Source organism: Trachinotus anak, unplaced genomic scaffold (genome assembly GCF_046630095.1).
Source record: "Trachinotus anak isolate AG129_WGS33_773 ecotype Australia unplaced genomic scaffold, CSIRO_AGI_Tana_v1 ptg000019l, whole genome shotgun sequence".
Classification (NCBI taxonomy): Eukaryota; Metazoa; Chordata; class Actinopteri; order Carangiformes; family Carangidae; genus Trachinotus; species Trachinotus anak.
In genome coordinates this window covers 17,235,066-17,259,283 of record NW_027273870.1, presented here as the reverse complement: position 1 = coordinate 17,259,283, position 24,218 = coordinate 17,235,066, and the positions used below count along the sequence as shown (strand labels likewise).

Below are 24,218 nucleotides of genomic sequence, written 5' to 3'. Positions count from 1 at the left end.
CTGGCTCTGTAATCACCCTCTCAGCTATGGCCATTTTGTTTCTGTCTGCCTTATCTTCTGTTTGCAGTTTCCCTCTCTGTCATTATTGTGCTATTAGCGTTTCATCCTGGGGCTAAAACACAGGACTCACACTGACCTTATAGTCTCAGCTATGCTCAAAACGTCTGCTTTGCAAGATAACACCCCCCTCCCCCCACCCCCCCACACACACACCCCACCCTCCCCACTCCCTCTCTCACTTCTCCATCTCTCACATTCAAACACACAAGCACAGCCATGTTCAAAATAAATTCACTCGCGAACACCCACATATCCACGCGTACACACCTACACACATAAAGTTCTGGACAAAAGAAATTCATTCACATACAAACCTGAAACATCGTCACACACACACAACACCGCTACTTCCATTTTGCACAGAGTTGTTGCAAAACAAGCATCTAAATGTTCCATCTATCTGAGGAATGGAGATCCAGTTAAAGCTTCAGACACACCTGAGTTACTCTCTAGTTGAACATTTTGTTATTGCCTTTCTTCCCACGTCCTGATGGAGAGAGACAGCGAGGCAAGAGTGGGAAAAAAAGAGTGCTCCATTATTCCCAACATTGTAATTTCATCATTTGCAATACTATTTGAGTGGCACTCAACCCCTTAAAGTATATTAATTGGAGGTGCAATGAATGAGTGAGAAAAAGAGAGGGAGAGAGAGAGAGAGAGAAACAGAGCAAGGATCTGCAGGGCCAGTTGTATGTGGCTTGTGCATGTACATGTTGACATGTCACAGTACAAAAAGTACAGGTGTATATGATAAATTTGATGATAGCCAAACTCACTTTGCTGATTCAGTTTCGGGCTCCTGGTAATGTGCATGTTGACTCGCTGTCACGACTTACTGGGACACTTGAACAGAACGTAGCCCAGCATACGCTATGTCAATTCAGAATGCCTGCTTTGAAAAAGGCTCATGATAGGACTATGCTTTATGGTGAAAATGCCCTTGTGGATAAAATGAGATCCATGAAGAAATAGTTTCACTCTTCACTGGCCTGAACAAACCCTGACCTCAGCCCCATCCAGCACGTTTGGGATGAACTGGAAGTTCTTGTAGCTGAATCTGTAATGTAGCTGTAGCGAGTTCCTGAACTCAGGTTGTGAAATCTTGTGGAAAACCCTCCAAGAGAAGTAGAGGCTGTTATAGCAGCACCATGGTTTTGGAATGAGATGTTCAACTATCACATGAGGATGTCATGTTTGGACATCCACATACTTTTGACTATAGTACACAGCGGTGTTCTTAAAATGCTATGGTATTCCATGGAAGGCCTCTCAGTATAGTTTCTTTTTTTAATTATGCTGAATAAATTCCTTCAGTACATTCACCCTAATTCTCTCTTGATAGATTTTCTACTTCCTTCTGCACCAAACTCTTTCACTTCATCTCCCTCTTTCCCTCATTTCCTCCCTCCCACCGTCTCAGTGAGCAGGTGCACAGTGACAGAGTCACTGGGCTGTGAAATCTCCGCTCCTTGAGACATGTGTCATGCCTCTACCGTCCAAATACACACACACATACACACACACACACACACGCACATTATGTTGGTTTTGTCCTATTTTTCTTCAATTCCTTCCTTTCTCCGTCTCTCCTTTCTCCGTCCTTTTCTCTCAGCTTGTGTAACAATTGAGTCAACAATGTGTGATGTTCATGAATTTACTTAGAGGAGAAAAAAAAATTAAACTAGAGCGGAGGGGAAAATCTATGCAGAGTTACATTAAGCAACAACAGAAGTCTGCGTGTGTGTGGGCATGCTTGTGTGGATTTGTGTGTGTGTGTTCAGCACTCTGTGTCTCTCCTGCATATGTCTCTGACCACATCTACATCTTTAATGTCTGAGACTGAATAATGTATGAACCCCCTGGGCTGGAAGACACACACATACACACACACTTACACACGCACACACTCAAAACACCTCTTTTACCGCTTCCATTTGCAGCAATGTCAAAAAACAGTAAGCCGTGATGACCACGTCATCCACAGTCCTGCACGCCACCATCTTCACAATTGTCTTATCATAACCAAGATCAGACCTCCTCGTGTTGATCTGAGAGAACAAAGCAGGGCTTAAAGTAGACCCACACCCCTTCTGCTCTAGCCAACCACAGAGGCTCCTCTACTACCAGTTTCCTGTTTACATGCTGCACACTTCCGACTGAAGTGAACACAGAACTCACATCATTTTTCACTAGTCTTTACCTGTGTGTGCTTCTATGCAGTTGACCGTTCAGCATCTCAGCTGTGTACCCCTCGTGGTACTGTTTTGTGTGTCTCTGTGATCCAGTCGATGCTTCATACTTCTAATTTGACTTTCAAAATCTGCACCCTGTCATCTTTTCCACATGCCCACTCTCACACACACACACACACACACACACACACACAAACACGCACACATACACACAAACATACTCGTCTTTTCTACAGCCTTTTATGAAGATGAAGATGTGAAGTTGAGGTCAAGGTTGGTTTCTACAGCAACTGTGCATAATAACATCCTGACCTGCCTGACCACCAGGCTTCTCTGTGAAGAGCCTGGTATAATAATTTGAATATGCCCCAACTTGCTCGCTCTCTCCATGAATGCATGGCTTTTTCTCTTTTATTTTCCCAGTGTCCTCCTCTCTGACCATTTCTTCACCTTGTTCAACTGCTGAATAAATGAGTGGAGAAACATAAAGATGCTTTGATACAGGGCACTGAAGGGTTTGGTGAGTTGAAAAATGATGTGCATCATGTGCTATGACCTTTGTCATCGTCAACTTTCAATGTAGTTGACCATCTATGGGACATGTTAGTTATTAAAAACACAATGTGAGGGGAAAATCTTTCGGATGACTGATGTTTCTTTCCTCCAGTTGAGCTGAGAATCAGTGCCTTAGGAGCATTGAAGCTGTTCTGTCTATTCCTTTAATTTGACACCCATAAAGAACTTGCAAATCTTATACATACAATAGAATTTCCCTGGCGACTATCTAAATGTCATATCTGCAGAAGCCAAGCACAATCTAATAAACATTTTCCATCTTGAAACACATGCCACAATTCTGAAGAGGAAGGTTTTTTTTGGGGGGGGGCTTGCATGTCCCAGAAAGGACCAACAGTTCCACCCACCTCCACAAATCATCCAGAGTGGGTCATTTAGGTGCATTTCTGATGGAAACCATGTTATCTTGTAGCATTAATTTACAGTCCTGAGCTAACCTCTGCCAGGAATGTGAGCAAAACTCTTTGATGAGTCACTACTGTACGAACAAGCCTGAGCGGCTCCGGTGTGATGGCTGAAACAGAGCAGAAGCATGGCATAAATAAAGGAAACACAAACACGCAGCAGGTCGTGCTCTGTGCACTGTTGTTTTACTGTGGGAATTTACATTCTCTCAACAATATACAGTATGTCACAGTTAATGGTGACCTTTAGGTTGTTTTCTTTTACTGTTTTGCTCTTGTTGTTTTTTTTTGTTTTTGTTTTGTTTTTTACATGCCATCTGTGAAACACTGATACAACCTTCTATATGTTTGCTGTATTATGGATCTGCTGTATTTTCCCTCTCACGTTTATCAGAGGATTGCCCATTCTTTTTCCTGAGAGGTAATCAGTGGGAAATACTTGAGCGGTGGCCTGATAGCAGCCCAGAGCGAGCCATCAGGACCATTCCCACCGCACTGAGGAGAAGCAGGCGGGGGGTGGGGGGGGGACACAGCGCAGGGTCCGCGCACGGTACCATGCGCGCTCCCGTTTTCTGCTGCGCACAGAGTGAGAGAGAGAGAGAGAGAGAGAGAGAGAGAGAGAGAGAGGGCTGTTATTACTAGTGACAGAAAACGGCAGCGAGCACATACAGTCTGGAGAGCAGCTGATGCGACAAGGTAGGAGAGCAGCACCTTCGCATCATTACAGCCGGTGTCGATGAGCACTGTCCACGGCTGACGTGTGATGTGCACTGAACTGCCGTTGTTTTCAACGCGATTGCGGCGTCCTACAGCCTGATCCGATGTCCTCTCTCCGTGCTGTTGTTGTGTGTCCGCAGATGCTGAGCGTCGCCTTGCTGTGTGTGTGCGCCGTTGCCTTTGGACACGTCTCCGCTCGCTCCGACAACGGCAATTTTTTTGATGATAAGTGGCTCGCCGAGAGATGGGATCAGTTCAGAGATGTGAGTGAATATTTATGGATTATATTATTAACGCCTCCCCCCTCCTCATTATCTCATTTACACCCCCCCCCCCACCCCCCATTCTTTCCTCCATATAGCCACCTTCGCTGGTTTGTGATCATGCGCTCCTCGTTTTCTCGTTTTGTCCAATACGCGTCACGGGGCCCGTTTTGGTGTTTGTCACATGTTGGTTACCCGCTCCGCCGAGGCAGTAAATACACTGACGGTACCGGAGTGATCCTCGCCTGTGAATGTGTTTTTGCAATAGCAGTCCCCGCTTAACAGAGATAGCTAAGGCCTCTGAAAAACACACATCGCCTAGCTGTCCGGGAGGCACCACTGAGTCCCCGAAAGGGGCCTAATGATGTGCAGGTACAGGGAGGGAGTCCGCAGCAGTGAGGCCTGGATGTGCTGTGTGCTCAGGAATGAGCACCTGCCACAGGGTAGTGAGGAGCAAACCAATGGAGATTCAAGGCCCGAGTCTCATGTGTTTTTTTTTAACCATTATATTCATGTCTGTTTGTATTAGTCCCAACTGAGAATATAAGAGCATATGAACACAATGATGCAAAGACCAAAAAGTGGAGCAAGTCCACTGTAAACTCACAGATACACTTCCTGTGGTAATGTTATTAGATGTCTCAGTGGCTATCTGTGTCTGCTGTCTATGTGTCTACCTGTGGTCTCCTCTCTCAACCAAAGTAGCGGTGATTGTGTTTGAGCTGATCTGCTTGATTATGCTGCTGGTGAGTGTCTTCACTAGCGGACTTCAACAAGGTGCTGTCCGCCACCATTACCCTGACATGTTTACATAAGGCCACTTAGTGCAGTAATGCTGTGGCTGATTGTCATGACGCATGCCATGCAGCTCCTGATCATGTAGCTGAGCTGCCAGAATTAATGTAGTCATGCTTTTCGGTGTCGTATACATTCCTTTTATCCATTAAACATCAACCTCTCAGTGAGAGAATGTTTGCTTTGCATGTAAGTTATATGTCGTTGGGCTTTGCAGATACTTTAAGATGTTAATAAGGGAATAATAAAATACATTTTATTACAGATAGAAGACAGTGGAAATCAGTAATTTGAGGGTGCTGCAAAAACAACAGGGCTGTCATAATGCACAAGAGAAATACACTTTTCACTCACACTTTAATGAGTGGTTTTACCTCCACGCTGCACACATGCAGCAGATTTTCCTCTGAAGTAGAGTCTTTGATGCATTTGATGTCAGACAGAGAGAGAAAAACATGAGCAACATTCTTTTTAATTTTCAGGTTTTAGGGTAAGTGCTGTCTTTTTTATACATGTTTTCATGTTTTATAAGTAACTTGTAACAGACTTTCTCTGTCTCTCACTTTCCCTACCTGTCACACTTAAGCGTGTGAATCCATCAGCTCAGGTGGACCCATGTGATATACCTCAGGTCCAACTATTGGATTTGGATTATGCAAATAGGGTGTCAGGACTGAATGCTGTTGAGGGAATGTGATTGGCCTTCTGCTGTGCTACTTAAGGTGACCTGAACTCTGAAATATATACAGTGAGACATAGATAGATAGATAGATAGATAGATAGATAGATAGATAGATAGATAGATACCTGAGAGGGAGGTACAGTAATGAGACTGGAAGCAAAGATGAAAGAGAGCAGGGTGATTGACAGTGAGCTGAAGGCTCTGTGTGCATTCATATCTGTGTTTTAACCTTGAGGTACAGACATTAGAGATTGAGGTGGAGCACAAAAGCATTATGTGCTCCGTACGTATGTGCTTGCCTTTCATTTCCTGTTTTAGTGCTGAGTGCTGTGTCCCAGTTTGTCAACATGCAACTGTGTGTTTTTGCTTTTTTTTCACATGGGAATTAATCAATACTGTATATGAAGGTATTAAACTAAATAACAAGGCCCATCAAGCGTGCATCATACTGTCACAGTACTGTCACGCACTGTATATACTGTACACAGGTTACAGTTGAGGGGGCCAGGAAAGCTGCGACTGCTTGTAAGGACACATGCTGTACAGCCTGTGAACAAATCATGTAAATTTACTTTTTAGATACTGTACATAGTCTATAAGCCTATATAAATGCTTTTCAAGAGGTTTAAACTTGGCATACTTTTAACGTAAGAGTTTACTAAGTGGTAATTTACGGATCACCACAAAAACAAGCTCTTAGAGATGAGTCATTACTGCCAGGTTTAGCCTAACTTTTGTAGCTAACTGAGCCCATGGTCAAAGCTAACGTTATGTTGCTAATACACTGTAGGCTATACTATCTTAGTGTGAGCGAAGAGTAAAAGACGTAGACTAATGGAATGTGGTTGACATGTCTGACCTGACAGTTGATGAAAATGCTCTTTAATAATGACAAAAACTTGGAAGCTTTTAGCTTACATTAAAAAACAAAACAAAACAAAACAAAACAAACAAACAACAACAAAAAAACATATTGCTACAAAATACTTCAAAAGTAAACATCATGCCGAGGATGTAAATGGCCAAATACCATCAGTTAGGTTAGCATAATCAGATGTTTACACACACATTTACTATATTTACTACGGCATTATAGGCCTACATAAATAAAGCAATGCCATACCTACATTTACAAAGGATTGACACTTAAGTTAAAAATATTTTTTGCATTGTAACTGTTTTTTGTTTTGTTTTGTTTTGTTTTGTTTTGTTATGTTTTTACATTGTGTTATGCTCTTCAGTAACTTCTTGTTTACATAGTTCTTTGTTTTTGATTGGATTGTGCTAAATATGTTTCCCAGCAACCAATTTACACATTACTTAAGTCTTCAGTGGCTAAGAAAGTTTTAATGGTCCAATATGATTTAGCATATTACTAGTTTGAAACAAACAAGTTTCTACTAGCTTAAGCTATTTGTGAGGACTTTACATACAGACTTGTAGCCTAGTTTAGAGTTAGTGCAACCCAGAACCCAAAACAATCAATAATGTGAAATTTATTGTGGCAGTAGTTTAAATACTGAAGCCTGGGAATCCTTTTTTGGAATAAAAGTCTTTAATTGCACTCAAAGCTCTTAGCGTTAAATTAATCCTGCAATCAATAAGGACAACAGTCGTGATTATACATTTTTCTCACCCAAATATACCGACTGTTTTCTTAACTTATATTAAATATTATGTTGTTATATTGTTTTATAACCAAGCTTTACTGTGATTTAAAGTTTGTATTTTAGGCCTTTACTGTCATTTTCATCTTCTAGCAGGAGCCATAAGTGGGTCTCCAGCTAAGTGCACTAGAAAGGATCTTGGCCACTGATGTACTGTAAGTCCTGTTAGGATGGCTGGAGCAGCCTGGGGCTGTCCTTCCTGCGCCGGTGCCATCTCAGTTTTTTAGACATTCTGCTCTGCTTGCTGGACCTTGGCTAGCTTACGTACTGGCACAGAGTGAAGCAATAAGCCAAGGGGGAAGATATGTTTGACAATGACAGGAAAATACAATGAATGATGTGTGATGGTGTGCGCGACGCTTAATGTTATGGTATATCAGTAAATTAACTGCTTGTTTAGACCATCCTCATTAGAGCAGATTACGCCTTTTCATCCTCTCCTCTCTCTCTGTCTGTTTTTACCATGCATGTCTGCCCTGTGTTGTTTGTGTTGTGGAGGGTGAATGATGTAGGGAAGGTAGAGAGCTTGAGGCCTTTTCCACTTCAAAGCACCTCAGTGTGGAATTGTGTGTGTTTGTGCATGCATGCAATCATGCGACAAGCTTGAGCAAGACAGGCAGAGCCAGTGCAGTGAAAACATGCACGTATTTTTCCTGTTAGTGCGGAGGCAGCAAAGAGCCGGGAAAAGGAAGGAAGTCATTAGGACACAATTAGGGAGCATAAATCTGTGAAAATCTAAGGCAAAGGTGAGAAAAGTGGTTGTCAGAAACATGATATTCATGGGGACTTGTTTCCACGGACATGCAGCTATAACCACACAAAATCAATGTGCACAGTAGGATTGAATCATATGCACAAAACAATTATATTGCGATTATTTTGACAGATATTGCGATTACAATATGAGTCTAAATTTTTGTGAGAATTGTTGTATTTTATTGTCACTGAAAAAATATAAAAATGATACCAAACATATGTCTGGAGAGTATGATCTGTAGGCTGTGGCATCTCTGTAGCACCACAATGCTGGATTTATAATGGTATATTGAGGCACATTTTACCATCATCAAAATATTTAAGCTCCTGCAATGTGGCTATTGCAGTTGCAGTTTTGATAATTGTTCAGCACTAATGCACAGTAGCAAATTAGGATGTTAGCCAACAGACGTGGACACACACATTGTTGTGTTTTTGTATACCTGTGCACATGAGGGGAAAAGTCTGCTGTAACTGTGAGGGAGGGAGAGAAACAGAGGTGGAAAGAGATGGAGAGATAAATTGAAAAGGTACTATTTTTAGCATATACTCAGGAGGCCATTAGACCTATTGTTGAATTTTAGGTTTTCAGTGGTTTTTTGGGAAAGTGGGAGGCTGGTTGCATGTGCAGTGAAGTGCACATCCAGTTATTTGATGTTTTGTAGTGCTGACAGATTCTGGCACTACAGTCAGTGTTATGGTGATAAGTTTGTTTGTTTGTAGAACGGTGTGTGTGTGTGTGTGTGTCTGTGCGTGTGAGTCTGCATGTGCATGCATGGACATACATATGTGTGTGTTTTGGTGTGCGTCTGTGTGTCTGTGTCTGTGTTTGCGTGTATCTGTTGATTCCATTAAGGAATCAGACCGCAAGCACTTTTGTTGTCTTGACTGGTCTAGAGGGCCTGGCCCCATTAATGCAATGTTCTCATTATTCAGTCTCCACAGTCTGCACTGCTAGGAGGGAACCATCCTGAACACAAACAAAAGTACCTCACTATTTGGCTTTATCTTTGTTCAATTTCAATTTTTTCGTATTTAGATGTCGTAGGATTTAATATCCGTAATATCAAATTGGTACTGAATGTGCATGAGGTCATAGAGGGCAGCAACCAAGGACACGAGGGAGAAATAAATTAAAACCTTTTCCCCTTGTAGAGCACAAAGGGGCAAGACTTCTGACAGTAAAGGTCATGAACACTGACTCACACACACACACACACACACACACACACAAAGACACATACATATCTAAAGCTCCACATTAAGACAATCAGCTTGGGCTAGTTGAGTTGTGGGTTTTACTGTGAAAAGGTAATATGCAACCTTACAAATGAGCCAGCATGTGTATTGTTAGAGCTGTAATAATTCGTACAACGCATTGTTGCATTGAGTATAAACCATAAGGATTTAATTGCACTGATATGCTGATATGAGAGTTTATTACATTGGCTTACAGTTAATATGAAATGTTTAAGTCAAGCTACAGTATTTGCAAAAAAAAAAAAAAAAAAAAGGAAAAAGAAAAAAACGTGTCAATGTCATGAAATGTAGATCATTGTGTCTGTTTCCTCAGCTGGTGACAACACAGGAAACACCGAATCTCCGTCTCACAAACTTGTGCAGACAAGTTTAAGGTGTAAACGTTCTTCAGCTTCCTGAGGAAAAATTGACAACAAAATTGTAAACTTTGCAAAACTGCAATGAAGCAATGCAACATTTATACCAAAGACAATCTGAAGTTGTCAGCAGTATCACTGCAGTATTGCATCTTTATAAATCCATACGCCCCTGCTTACTCACTAAGAACCCCTCTCAAACACTTGCCCTTTAACCTGCCCATATGCCCACACACATTTCCTGCCCTGTCAGTGCTGAAAAGCTGAACTTGTTGTATTGTTGTACTGTCACCATCACTTTTACTGGTCGTCCTGCAGCTACCTCTGTATCACAGGATATACATTACAGTTGTATCTACTACCTAAAGCAACAACTAAAAGAACTGTTACTTTTCAGTGTTCACTTTACTTGCAAAAAGACATTTTTAGAAGCACATATACAGTAGCTTTGCAGTTATTTATTTTCTTACTGCAACACAAGTGACAACTCCTTTATAATTGTTGTTCCTATGGGCCTCCCTGTGTCGTGACTGATTCACAATTCATATCTCTTCTATCTCCACCACAGGGGCATATACTGTAGCATAAATTATAGAAATTATTGAACCGTGCACTAAAGAATACCAAAGGCAGAAGAATTCAAATCCTTCCGGACAGAGTCCTCACTGTCGGTGACAGTTTACCTTAATTTGAATTTGATATATCCTCTTGGTGGAGATTTGCACAACATCAAAATGTGCAAATCTACAACACAGAGCTTTCTATTGGGTGGATAAAACACTCATCTCTGTGCAAACACTCTGGGATTTAGGCTGAGAAGATTTTTTTTTCTCCCCCTACTTCCCTCCTTTTTCCTATTTGTTCTGGCGTATAGAACTGAATGAGTCAACACACACACACACACACACACACACACACAGAATACACACACCAAAATACAGAGAGACAAAGAAAGACAGAGAGAGAGAGAATATTTTTGTTTTCTGATTTACAATAAATGATTTGGTGCCAAAGCTATACACATGCAGTTTAAAGCTTTTACATAATAATAATCGTTTTTACTATTTAATTTATTTTTTAGGCGTTGTGATTGCACTGTTAACTATTTTGGTTGCGAAGAATGTGACTGATTTTATCATATGGACATTTATTGATTTGGGGTAAATTTGTATTGTCATTTACTTTTAAAGCTGATAATCAGATCGTGGGGAGAAAAGTCAGTTGTCATGCTATGGTGATTTGCTTCCCAGCTGAGGACAAAAAAAAGATACACACAAGGTTACAGTCCTTGTGTTGTGGTTATGGTTAGGTTAAGTCTTGAGAATGACTACAAGCCAACGCAATACTTCTTAAGTGGCAAAAAGAAGTGTGTGTGGTCATGAGCGTGTGAGTGAAAGTGAACGATAAAAAAAGGTGACGTAACAAGAACAAGTTATCACTGTGACAGAATGAGAGGAGAGGACAGTGCAGCGTCTCTCTAACCAGAGGTCGCTGGGTTTGAATGGAGGCCGAGAGACAGAACTGAGAGGAGAGCAGACGTGAGCTCTCTGAATTCAGACAGAGGAGAAAGATACAGACAAAAAGATGGGTGTGTCTCCATCTTGTCTTTCTATTAAAAGATACAAAATCACTCACCTCTAATATATGCATTCCTTACTTAGACCGTGAGAACACATTCATATACAATGGACTGAATCACTTGACAATTTACAGTTCACTTTCAAACTAATGAGGGAATACAGGAAAGAGCCTTTGTACAAGGGCCATTTTTCACAGCAAATAATACACATGTTCCAGGAATATCCTGTATTAAGCCGCAATGTAGTTTCTGATTAAATGTGTTTCTGTGTGAAGCTCACATTGTGATTCACTGAACTGAAGAACTTATTTTCACTGTAAAGCGACTTTTTTGAGCTTTTGATAACTTGGGTTGACAAAACTTGTCAACTGCACACGAGTTCTTTCAGTGTTAATGAAGAATAGAGTCTGTCAAATGCATCTAACAGTAAATGAGGTTCCAGAAAGTCATATTTAGGTTTTTCTGCTCAGCTGCACAATGCAGATCTCACTGGCTGATCATCATTCAGATCTAAAAGGTTTTTGTCAGATATAAGCCTGACATTAAAGCCTACTTTACTCACACTGAAAGCTTTATCCCTTCATTTAACTGTAAATATAGCTAAACACATTCATTTCTTTTTTGAAAGCTTGTCATAGTCAGTAATTGAAATCCATTTCAAATTGCATTTTTGGAACCTGAACCTAAACCTGAAAAGCATTAACCAAAAGTTAAGATAGCCTCCCTCTCTCTGTGTGTGTGTGTGTGTGTGGTGTATACACACAATTCCATTTGGTGGTATAAGGGATAAGCAGCACATGCACTCACACTTTTTTGCATGAGAGCAGAGTGCTGCTGTCAACACATCAGCATTATCAGGACTAAATATATGCCTGCACCATGTGTTTGCAATTCACGGTGTGTTGGTGTGTGTTTCCCGTCTGTTTAGATCATTATGCAAAGTTTCCACTCAAAAAGAAAAACTTAATGAAAATGATTTTTTTTGTTCTCTGTCTCCGTAATGCTTTCTCCTTAAAGGAAGTAGAGGTTTGTATATGACTTATACTGCTTAATAGTCTTGTATCTGTCTTGTATTATTTACTCTAGATGTCACTGGGACAGTGTTTTCTGTGATTTCATATATTGGTTAACCCTATTTTTAGGAGCCTGGAACATGGACTCCATCCAAGCCCTTCGATCAAGGTAGGTGTGAGTGAGAGAACTGGTTCTGCTGTGATTTAAACACACACACACACACACACACACACACACACACACACACACACACACACACACACACAAGAAAGGACAAATAGAAGTTATACCACTTCCAAAGCTGAACAAATCTTTAAATGTGGTATTTTGATAATAGAAAATGTTTCGTTAAAATGTTTAATCTACATGTAGATATGTATCTGCGTCAAACTATACACAGTGATAAACAATCATGGTAAGTTATGAGTAATTTATGTCAAATAAGTCATGCCAGCAAGAATTAGGCAACCAGTTATAGGAACACAGTGTGACATATCAGAAAAAAGGGAAAAAAAGCAAATATGTTACGCACTAAATTCAGTTAGGAGCGGATGAAACAGAAGCAGCGGTTGAAACAAAAATTGTTGGAGTCACAAGCAAAAACGTTAATCACTTGACAGATGCCACATGATCACACGACCCTCTCTAAAAATCTAATCACTTGATTCCTGGTGCATGGCCTAGCTCATCAGATGTCAGTGTAGTTGGTTCAGTATTTTTTAACATTAGATTTACCTTCCTCAAACAATCATGTGTCTCACTTAAATGTTGTCTATTCCCTGGAATTTGGATGCTTGAAAAACATGTTGCTGCTTGAAACATGTGGTGACCAATTAAGCATCAAGACTTAGGGGCGGTGAGGAGCTCATGTCGTATCCTCAGCCAGGCTGCTCTGATGAAACTGCACAGGAGCACGAGGATGCTGTGGGCATGTTTATTTTAGCATTTCACGTTCAGACAACTTTACAAAATTTTCCGTCAGCGTCCGTTATTTTCTATGTATCACTGATTCTTTTCACTCCAGCAACCAGTTGATTTATCTAGCAAACATCTACAGGATGATTTTCCATACTTCCATCGCCTTTATTTCCCGTTGTTTTACAGACTGTGATAAGCTCATACACACATCCAGGCAGAGCAGGGCATGAGCACATTCACTCTCACTTATCACTTTATCCTCAAACACTCTCAACACACACACACACACACACACACACACATAACCACAGACATGTCAGGGAAACAATAGCATTAGATAGTGCGTTGGAGGATGGAGGCAGGATAATCTGCCAAAGCTGCTCAGGGATTACAGTAAGGTTCTTTAGAGCAGAGGTCATTCACAAACTGTTCTGAGATCAGCAGAGGGTCTTAGATCCTGCTCATAGGTGCCACTCTGAATGCTGACATGTGGTCGGAAACAGCTAGCTTGTCTTTGACAACAAAGATCACACCCTCTGCCTAAGATACAGATCTAAAATCTGCTCTTACCTTGAAAGCCTGCAGTGGCTCTCAGCTGTGGGATCTGATGCCAGATCAGTTTGAGGATCTCAGCAAGAGCACACAGGGGGACTGACACTTAGCGCAGGCTGATGAAAGGTCAGAAGAAGCCTCTATAACCAGTTCCATCTGTTTTTAGCTGTAAGGATGCTTAATGGTATTATGGCTTTAAGTTCAGCGTGAGAGAGACTTTGCCAGTACAGTGTAAGAGATTGTGGCCAGAAGTAACACACACACACACGCAGATCTCTAACACATGTCCACATCTCTTGGATCTGTAGAAATGAAAGAAAGTAGATGCTTAAACTAGGAATCATTGATCTAAATCAAAGAACAAAGGGGAAATGTAACCAGGGGACATTTTCTCTCCGTCTGTGCTCATGGGCTTAGTCTTTCTAGGAAGCTCTTTAAATAGCGAGGCTATGTTTTGGTCACGCACACGTGAACACTGCACATACATACACTCTCAGCTCTCATACAATATGGATATTTGGTGTTTTCAGGTCTTGATCCAGCCAGGGACCCTTGTCTGAAGATCAAATGCAGCCGCCACAAGGTGTGCGTGGCTGAGGATTATAAGACTGCCTCTTGTGTCAGCCAGAGGAGAGTTAGGTAAGAACACAATCACTCACCGTCACTTTCCGCCTCTTTCTCCTCCCATGTGTTTTTTTTTTTCTCCTCACTTCTCCATGCAGCATGATAAGCAACAATACCAGAGGGGTGGCTGTCTTTCTGTTTTTTCCAGCTGGACTACTGGTTGCCCAGCTCTCTTGTGACTGTTGTGTGACATTACTGTTTAGTCCAATTACCCCAGTATTGGCACTGCCTTACAACGGACACAAAGTCCTGCCAAGTGATATGAATGGGCTTTGTATGTGTGTGTGTGTGTGTGTGTGTGTCTGTCTGGGACACTGCAGACTGGACAGAGGACAGTAACGCCATACTGACCTCATTTCCCATTCTTAGCAACAACACAATTATGGCTACACACTGCAAGCAAATCAGAAAATAATCACGTATAAATCCTAAATCCTTGTCTCATTTCTGAAATTGATGTAAGAACAAGACAATAAATCACAGCCACAAAATGCTCTCAAAACACTGGCTTTGAATGAGGCATGGAAGAATAAAAAAAGGGACACAGCACCAGTTGTAAACATTACATACGCATACAGTGAGATGTTTAGTGTGTGTGTGTGTTTGTGTAAAATACGTTTTTTTGAATCTCATTTCTAGTTTTAAAGATGCCAATTTGTACCAGAGTCCAGGGTCAAAGTGCAAACCCTGCCCTGTGGTTCACCCCTCTCCTGTTTGCGGAACCGATGGCCACACCTACTCCACTAAGGTACCCGCACACATTCGCACACGATCACAGAACCTGTCGCCCACAATAGAAACATCTGAGCCCACAAGTCCGATTTTTCATTTCCTCCTGTTGAGACACACATCCTCATTTTACTTTCACTTCTGTCTCATCCCTTCTGTCTCTGTCTGTGTCGCTCTCGCTCAGTGTAAGCTAGACTACCAGGCATGCATCACAGGAAAGAAGATCGCTGTCAAGTGTTCTGGCATGTGCCCGTGCCCCTCTCAGCCTGAGCAGAGTTTTGCAGAAAAGAAAGGTACACATTTCGGCACACATGACTGAACACTGCACGCTAGGATACTTTGCAAAATAAACAGTACATTCTTCTTAATTAAAAAGTCTTCAGCGGCGCCCTGACAAGTTTCAGGGCAGCTGTGCTGTGCTGTAGCTGACTCTGACTTCTCATCTCCATAAGGGAGTAGAGGGACAATAAAGCATCACTTTATCATCATTAATCATTGGTGTTATTATTCCTCAGTGTGCAGTGAGTCGGATCTGAAGGAGGTGGTGAGTCGTCTGAGAGACTGGTTCAGAGTGCTGCATGAGAACGGCAACCACAAGAGAGTCAAGATCCAGAAGCCAGAGAAGAACAGTGAGTCACACGGAATTAGTATACTCAAAAAAAAAAAACCCAAGATGTGCATTTCTTCATTATCAACACACTTGCTCTTATTCTTTACACCTACATTTACCCTCTCTTCTGTCGGCAGGGTTTGAGGTTGGGGCATCGCCTATTTGTAAGGACCCTCTGGGCTGGATGTTCTCCCGCTTGGACACAAACTTTGACCTCCAGCTGGACCAATCAGAGATCAAGAGCCTTTACCTGGACAGGAACGAGCCATGCTCTGATGCGTTCTTCAAGTCCTGCGATACACATGCAGACACAGTTATAACCAGCTCTGAGTGGTGCACATGCTTCCAGAGGTACACAGGTGCGGAATTTGCATGTACTCACATGCAACTCAAAAACACTTACCAATGCATCCACACCTTGACCTGCACAATAGATGCAAACACAGCTGCCACCCAGCTTCTGCCGTCTGGGTATCTTGTGGTAAAAGACAGTGAAAGGGAAATACGAGCAAAGAGAAATATGAAACATCAGCAGATGATTATACAGATTTTGAACAAATCATCATGTTAGCCAAACCTTATTTGGAAAAGAAAACAAATGCAAACAGGAAAATGATTAGCCACTATTTAACAGTCCACTGTAGACATCCATCACAATTTATAGACTGACTTTCTGATTTTACTCCTAAACTTATCATAGTTGTGCTCATACATTCCTCTATATCTGTATTTCCTGTGCAATGAGGAATTATATGATTAACATTATGGCTACACTTTCACTTTTACCTCCTAATAAAGTGGCTTAGATCACTTGGCTTAATTGCTGGTTTGTTTACAACCTGTCTGATTGTCTGAGTGCCTCTGTTTTTTGCCCTCTCAGACTTCAATGTAGCAATGTCACCATTTTCCCAGATTTCAGCAATTACTTTGAGCCCAGTGGTATCAATACCAATGGAAACCATGGCCAAAATCGAGAAAAGTTGCAGCAAACCAGAACTTTTCTCTAATTTATAAACTCACTTCTCCTGAGACAGAAATAATAAGACACCTTCCAGCCAATCAGCATGTCATATTCTTCCTTAACATGTACAGAATACATTCCTGCAATCTGTATATACAATAAAATGCGACACAATACAATAGAATGCACAGCACTGAAACACTATTGTGCGAGACCAAGGATGTGAAATTAGTTTTTTAGGTCCTAAAGAAACAGCGTTTACTGATGAGTCACTGGCGCTGCACTTGCAAAAGCAAAGACAGCAGGATAACAAACATCATGACAAAAGCAGAAAGTACACAAAGGAGACAAAGTTCACACAAACAGATGCAGTCCCAGAACAGCAGACTTCTGCAGTTTGTTACCGGAGTCCCTTGTCTCTTCTTTTCAGATTCCCCTTGTAAAGCAGAGCTGTCCAGTATCAACAAAAAGCAAGCAGGGAAGAAGCTCCTTGGTGAGACACACACTCATCACCCACACGCGTAGAGTTAACGTGCACACAACGTAAACTAGAGTTACCCTGACTCACTGTGTGTTGTCTTTGTGCTTTGGCCTGTATGTGTAGGTCAGTATTTGCCGTCCTGCGATGAGGAAGGATACTACAGGTCCCACCAGTGTCACAGCAGCAGCGGACAGTGCTGGTGTGTGGATCGCTATGGCAACGAGGTGGCTGGTTCACGCATCCATGGCCCTGCAGACTGTGGTAGGCAAAACACTGAGGAGAACGGAGTCAAGTTTATGTGTTTATGTAAGAGAATTAAGAGATGCAGCATGATTTGCAGTTAAGCATCATGAAGGGAAGAACACACTTCTTTTTTTTTTTTTTTTTTTTTGTATTGCATGAAATCTGTTACTGACCACAATGTTTTTGTGTCACAAAACTGTTAAATTTAGCTGTTTCACCAGTCTTTGTGCTAAGCTATGCTAACAAGCTGATGGCTATATTTACTGTACAGGCATGAGAGTGGTATTGATGTGAGTAACTGCATTTCCAAAAATGTCAAATTATTTCCTTTATCATACATTTTGGTTTCATTTCTGTTTCTAGGCGTGATTCTGGAGTCTTCTGGAGACCTCGGCAGCGGAGACTCGCTCTTCACTGATGATGATGAAGATTCATTTGTCCTCAATGACCAGGCTGGGATGGACGATGAGGACGATGAAGATGAGGATGATGATGACGACAATGACGAATATCTGTCGTAATTTAAAAAAAAAAAGAAAAGGAAAAAAAAGAAAAAAGAGAAAACTGGGTTTTTTTTTGGTCAAACTGCACGTTTCTAGGTGACTCCCCAGGCAGATACTTAATCGTACTAACAGCCTATGGACTCCTCTCTGTGTATTGTTTGTTCATAATTTAAAAAAAACAAAACAAAACAAAAACAATATTCCTGGCAAACATTTATGATTTCTCTTCCTGTCTAAGTATAAAATATGATTTGTTAATGGCACTTGTTCATTTGTGTGTCAGCCAACCAGAGAATATGAATATGATAAGGACTACCTTCGACAACCACTCCGGTGCTTTGGATTTGGTCACTTGTGCAAAGACCTCTCCCTTCATTGGACAGTCTATGTCTTCTAGTGTGTCCTGTCCTTGTGCAGCACTCTGATGCCTGAGTGTGTTGATGCCTGAGGCACAACGTTAAAGAGATTTCCCCTTCTTCATTCCTTCATCCTCTTCCTCCCACACCCCCCTACCCTCCTTATCCTCCCTATCAAATGCTCCTGTGTATAGGTGGGATGCTGTAGAGAATATTGCACTCTTTAGGTTTCTTTTGATCTTGATTTGTAACTGTGACTGTAACTGTGTGGAAAAACAAGATAAGAGTTAGACATGCTTCATTAGGAGAATTAAGGCAAAAAAAAAAAAAAAAAAAAAACCACAGTGTGAGTTGGATAACAATCAGAACCGACATGCTAGCTGTTTTCACTGAGACACAGATCAAGTCAAATCATCTCAAAGGCCCAGCAACAAGGAAAGACAAATTACTGCTTGGTCGGTTGTGTTGGGGAAAAAATATTATTATTATCTATTTTTCTAATCCATCATTGGATGAATACAGAAGATGAAACAGATTTGTCGTAGCATGTCTAATACTGTTTGATGTTGTTTCAGCCTGTATATCCAGAGGCTAAACCTTTGCGGAGCTCAAAAACAGAAAGGAGCTTGAGGTTGAAAAATTCCCCCAAGCGTGTACGGATGAAACAACGCTTATATAGTCATAAACTACTTAGGCCACAAATCTGTGTGATAAAAATGTTTACTGACCTTTATAATGTGTCAGTGAGCTCAAAGAAGAAGACGTGGTGTTTTTACATTTTCAGATATACAGTAAGTCTTGGACTCGGGGGCGATTTGAGCACACAGTAACAGGACAAATCTCTTGCACAGTAATAAAACCACAGAGCCATGCAGACCTGTTGATAATGTCTGACGGGATAAAGGGGAAGGTGTGCCTTGTACTGGTGAGGACAGATGGCAGTAGTAGTTGGAGGCTGACTTAAGCTTCTCGTGACACTGCATAAGAGTGGCTTTGCTGTCAAGCTCGGATACTAGTTGGATTTTGGTATGGCTTATGTTTTAGGTCTCTCTTACGATGGTGTTACATAGGCCATATTTCCGATCTACATAGGTTAGTTAGAATGTAGAGAAGCACAGAGATACTTAGCAGTTAAGTAAACACTTAGATTCTGCTGGATTTGAAAATGTTTTATATATTAGTACACTGGCTAGAGGAAGCTTTGGTTTAGACAGCTTTATATGATCATCTTACAGTGTTTCGCTTTTACTTTGTTTCAAAAGCTTGATTTGTACCTGATCTGCTCTAACTACTTATAGTGTATATCTGTCCAGGTTGAAAACTGAAACCCATCCCAGATTTGTGTATTCTTGATAAGTCCTGTGACTGGTTATGCAGACCTGGGACCTGCTGTATTATATTAATTTTCAATTATTAATCTGCTGTCTGGCTTCATTTTGAATCAAACATCTGTTGAAATTCCATGTTAAAACCCGAAAAGTGCCATTTAACTGTCCAATAGTCCTTTTATTATTATCATAATTATTATGATTATGATTATTATGATTATTATTTAAATGTTTTGCTCCCCTCATTCCTTTTAACTTGGAATTTCAATTCACTTTACGAACTGGAAAACATTTCAGTCTCAAAGTGTGCTGTTTCTTGAGTGTGATGACATGCAAATCATTTTAATGACCTCAGACACTGTAGCCACTCTCAGCCAATCACACACTGTCGTCACAGCTCTGATAGTGTTTAAAAGTTATGATACAGATGCATTTTTTACAGTGTATGTATGATTTGCTGAAATAAAAGCTATATTGACCAATGTTTGCTCGTCTTGTCTGTTACTTGGTGGACAGTATAAGTTTAGAAAACATCTGTCCCATAGCTAATGTTTCAGTTCTCTGTCATGTGCCTATATTTAGGAAAAGACAGACAAGTTGCAGGGGGGTTTTGTGCGATAAAAGTTGAGGTTCATACTCGTCTGCCATTTTAAGGTGTACAGCTGTTGTTGGGGTGTATAATTAGTTGACGCTACATCTGCCATAAGTGGAAGTTGAAAGTATTCATGCATGACTTAAACTCAACAGGAGAGAAAGCTGACAGTGGTCAGCAGTGACAAACTCTGCCTGTTTGTAGGCAATGAGTTCAGTGTGCAAGAACATTACTGCATTATGTAGGAGAAGAACAGGTGAATGTCTTATGAGTCACAGTCAGACCCACACAATACACCAAACATGCATGCATACACACAGCACATGCAAGCTCACGTAAATACGTGTCGAGCAAAGCTCATACACTAAATAAATTAGTACAGGAAAAAGGCACATTCACTGACCTGGAAAAAGTTTGTTTCCCTTTTGCAAGGTGATAACTACAGTTTTTTTTGTTTTATTTATTTATTTTTTGACATCCAGTCCAGTGTAAGCAGGCTGCAGGAACTCAAACAATGAGTAAATGTGTGTCTAAGTGTGTGTGTGTGTGTGTGTGTGTGTGTGTTAGTGTGTGTGAGTGTGTGTATTGGCAAAAGGACCTGTCAGCAGCCCCAGATAGGGAAGTCCCTGGGTAAATATCAAATCCTCTGTCTGCATGTGCTGACCATGAAAGAAATGTGGAGCGATACAATCTCATTGGCTAATTTCCACACACAGTGGAGCCTGTTGTTGGACACAACCCAACAGTAAAAAGTGATCTGCCAGTGTGGGGGGAGACAGAATGACTGAGCACTGATGGGAAATGCCTCAAACTGCAGGAAGCACTTTTGATGTTCGGAAATAAGGTTTCTTGGATAAGCAATGCTGTGTGACGCAGGTTCTTTTATCACTTCCACACTCTGGTGCATGAGGTATTGTTGCTGTGTGAGGTGTAATCACCCACTATATATGTGTTAGACATAATATATTGATAGTGTTTCTTCCTCTGATGATGATGATTATGATCCATGTCATTGCTCTTTTTAGTGTTTGCATATCTACAGCAGTGTTGGTGGCCGGTTTTCATTGTTCAAGTCTTGGTTGTGCACTAAGTGTAAGCACCACTAAGAAAGGTCTGAGCTGAGCCTCCAGGGCAAGCTGCTGAGGAGGCAGTATGGCTCACCTAAATGGTTAAGTCGCTGTTGGTCAATAAACACTCTGGCACACACACACAGGAGACTCATGTTACTGTGCCTGAGTCAGCACAAGCAATAGACATCCCTATACAGTACCTATAACAGTGAGACAGGACAGGTTTAATGGTTGTAAACTATTTACCAGTTGAATCAGAGCTTTAGAGCTTCTGTCAGAAGCAAATGATTATTTCATACACTTCCTGCACTGAGAACAGGATGATATACAGTATGCATTTTCCAAAATATATAAATAAAATGCACATACACTTAAGAATATGTCGTTTAAAATGTCAAAAAAGGGGCTCTAAAAGCACACATTACATTCATCGAAAATGTATTCAGAGAAGCTACAATAAATTTTGAATTGTACATTGTGTTTGTGTGTAAATAAAGCAATATACTTTTGATACACCCCGAGTCCAAAATATATGATATAATTAATTATATATTTATATATAACATAATTATATAATGTATAATTCAGAGAAATCTAATCTCTATAGTGTTACTTCAAAATACACAGATGGGGGACAAATGAAAGGAAAAGATACCAGATGTGTTATTAATGTGATGTTCCCCCACAACCCTCCAGAATATCTTCAGTCATCCTTGTCGTAAATTCATTAAGTGTATTGAACTCTGCTGGAGGGATGGAAAGTGTTCTTTCAAATGTCATTCCTTCATTGTATCTTGCTGGTGGTGGTGGGGAAGGCTGTCTAACATATCACCACAAAATCTCCTATAGTTGGTCTCCTAAAGCTTTAACCACCCAGATGACCCCTAAAATCCCCAAAGGCCTACTAAAGGACCTCCTAAAGGACCACTGCCACCTCCAAAACCTCAGAGAGGCCTATATTGACCACTAAAATCCAAATCTACATGTATAATCTTATCAGTGATCATTAGAACTTCCAAAAGACCCCTAGAAACTGTTAGAGCACTTCTAGAACCTCCCCACTGACGACTACAACCTCCTAAAGGACCACTAGAACCTTCTGAATGACAACTACAACCTTCTAAAACCATAGAACTTCTTCACTGACCACTTGAACCTTTTAAACAACCCCGAGAACAACCTAAAGGACCTCTAGAACTTTCCCATCGACCGCTAAACCTCCTCAATAACCACTAGAGTCTAATAAAGGACCCCTAGAACCTCCTTTCGTTTCGGTAAATAATGTACTGACGTAGTGAAATGAAAGTAAAACCCAACGCTAAGTGTGTTAATAAGCCTCAAGCCAGGTTCTTCCTTTAATTTGTCACCCATGTGTATAAAAAATGTTTTAGAGGATGTGCCTTTCATAAGAAGGGAAATGTGACTGATTTGACTCATTAAACTCTAACCATTAATTCACAAATGTCCAAGTCTACCTGCTTTGCTCATTATTTCTGAGTTTTATGGAGGCAGACAGCAGTGTGCAGAGAGCTTTCCCATCAATACCCTCTAACTGCTTAGTGGCTTGATTCTTTCCTGCTCAATAGTGGATTGGAAAGAAACAGGAGGGGTTGAGGCAGTAATCTGTACATTAGTAGACTGAGGAGTCACTCATGGGAAAACAGATTTATGGCAGGCCAGTGTGACTCCATGCTGATCATAAACATTTCTAATCTACAAGATAACTTCAGTAATTTACCTGTAAATTTCACATTTTGAAGGAAAAAATCCTACATTTTATATACTGTATTTATTTCAGACCGCATTTACATACTGTACTACAACTAAAAAAAAAAATTCCTTGCCTCTGTACATGGAGATTTAAAATATGTGGTGAAAATTAAATTATAGTGATACCTACAAAAATAGGGCTATTGTCACCACTGCAGAGTACACTCAATACCTACAGATATTTGATTCAGTTGTAAGAATACAGATACATTTCATCTATATCTAGTACACTACCAGTTACAAGTTTTAAAACTAAATTTTTCCTTAATCCTTGAAAAGGGAAGAAGAAATGTACATGATTTTATTGCTTACCTTTGTACAATTTAAGGTTATTCACTAGACTTGAACTGCCGAAATTTCAATAAAAACTGGAAAATGCTTACATTTCTGACCTGTAGTATATATAAACAGGCAGTACTGTCATTTAGGGTTTTGTCTTTTCTAAATCAAATCAAAATCAAGTCATGAAATATGGAAAGATGTTCGAATTGTGACAAATCAAAATGTCAACATGATTTATTCTCCGATAGGATTCAGAGAATCTTGAACCTTACAGTCCTGGTATTATGTTTTAATGCAATTTTGTTTTTATTATTTTTTATAGGGCACGGCAGCTATAGTGGCTACACAGTAGACACGTCAATCTTTTTATGGGATTTGCTACCCTCCAGTGGTTAAAGTAAGACCCTACAGCTGAATGTTTGGAGCGAAGTTGCCCTGTTAATACCACTGCCTCATTGTCCAGTTTTTCTCAATTAATTTGTGTCCTCTGTGTGTTTGTGTATTAGGAGTAGGAGAGTAAGGTGAGGGAAATCTCAAAGATGAATATGTTACACTTTGTGTTAGGGTTGAACTCACAGCCTATAATAAAAGAACAATGATTAATTTGGCTGAACACACTCTGAAATGTCTTGGACTACAGTTTGGGACTGTCAATTGTATATTTTCACATAGGTTAAAAATACTTACTTTATTTCAGCATATGGACCATTCTGATGCAGCTTAAAGCTTTTTATTATTTCTTTAATATTATACCTTTTATATTTCACTCTTTTGTAGAATATGTTAAACCCAAAATATTTCATTAGAGCCCAATTTGTGTATTAATTACATGTTCCACAATATTTTCACTTACTATTTCAGCCACTGTACTATCAATG

At 40.5% G+C, this 24,218-nt stretch overlaps 1 protein-coding gene across 1 annotated transcript; it reads left to right on the top strand.

Moving 5' to 3' along the window:
- The first annotated feature begins 3,771 nt into the window (after positions 1–3,771).
- On the top strand, positions 3,772–18,140 carry spock3 (SPARC (osteonectin), cwcv and kazal like domains proteoglycan 3). The gene is made up of 11 exons (XM_071504788.1): positions 3,772–3,928; positions 4,090–4,212; positions 12,450–12,489; positions 14,322–14,430; positions 15,055–15,163; positions 15,329–15,437; positions 15,660–15,773; positions 15,892–16,113; positions 17,146–17,208; positions 17,320–17,457; positions 17,803–18,140. Exons 2-11 carry the CDS (start codon positions 4,090–4,092, stop codon positions 17,958–17,960), a joined length of 1,185 nt encoding a protein of 394 aa, XP_071360889.1. The 5' UTR covers positions 3,772–3,928; the 3' UTR covers positions 17,961–18,140.
- The last annotated feature ends 6,078 nt before the right edge of the window (positions 18,141–24,218 follow it).

Excerpts from the sequence above, each read along its gene's own strand:
- spock3 (XM_071504788.1), top strand. The coding sequence starts at position 4,090 with ATGCTGAGCGTCGCCTTGCTGTGTGTGTGCGCCGTTGCCTTTGGACAC. Across the intron at positions 15,164-15,328 it reads GCCACACCTACTCCACTAAG|TGTAAGCTAGACTACCAGGC; the intron begins GTACCCGCACAC and ends GCTCTCGCTCAG. Across the intron at positions 15,438-15,659 it reads GAGTTTTGCAGAAAAGAAAG|TGTGCAGTGAGTCGGATCTG; the intron begins GTACACATTTCG and ends ATTATTCCTCAG.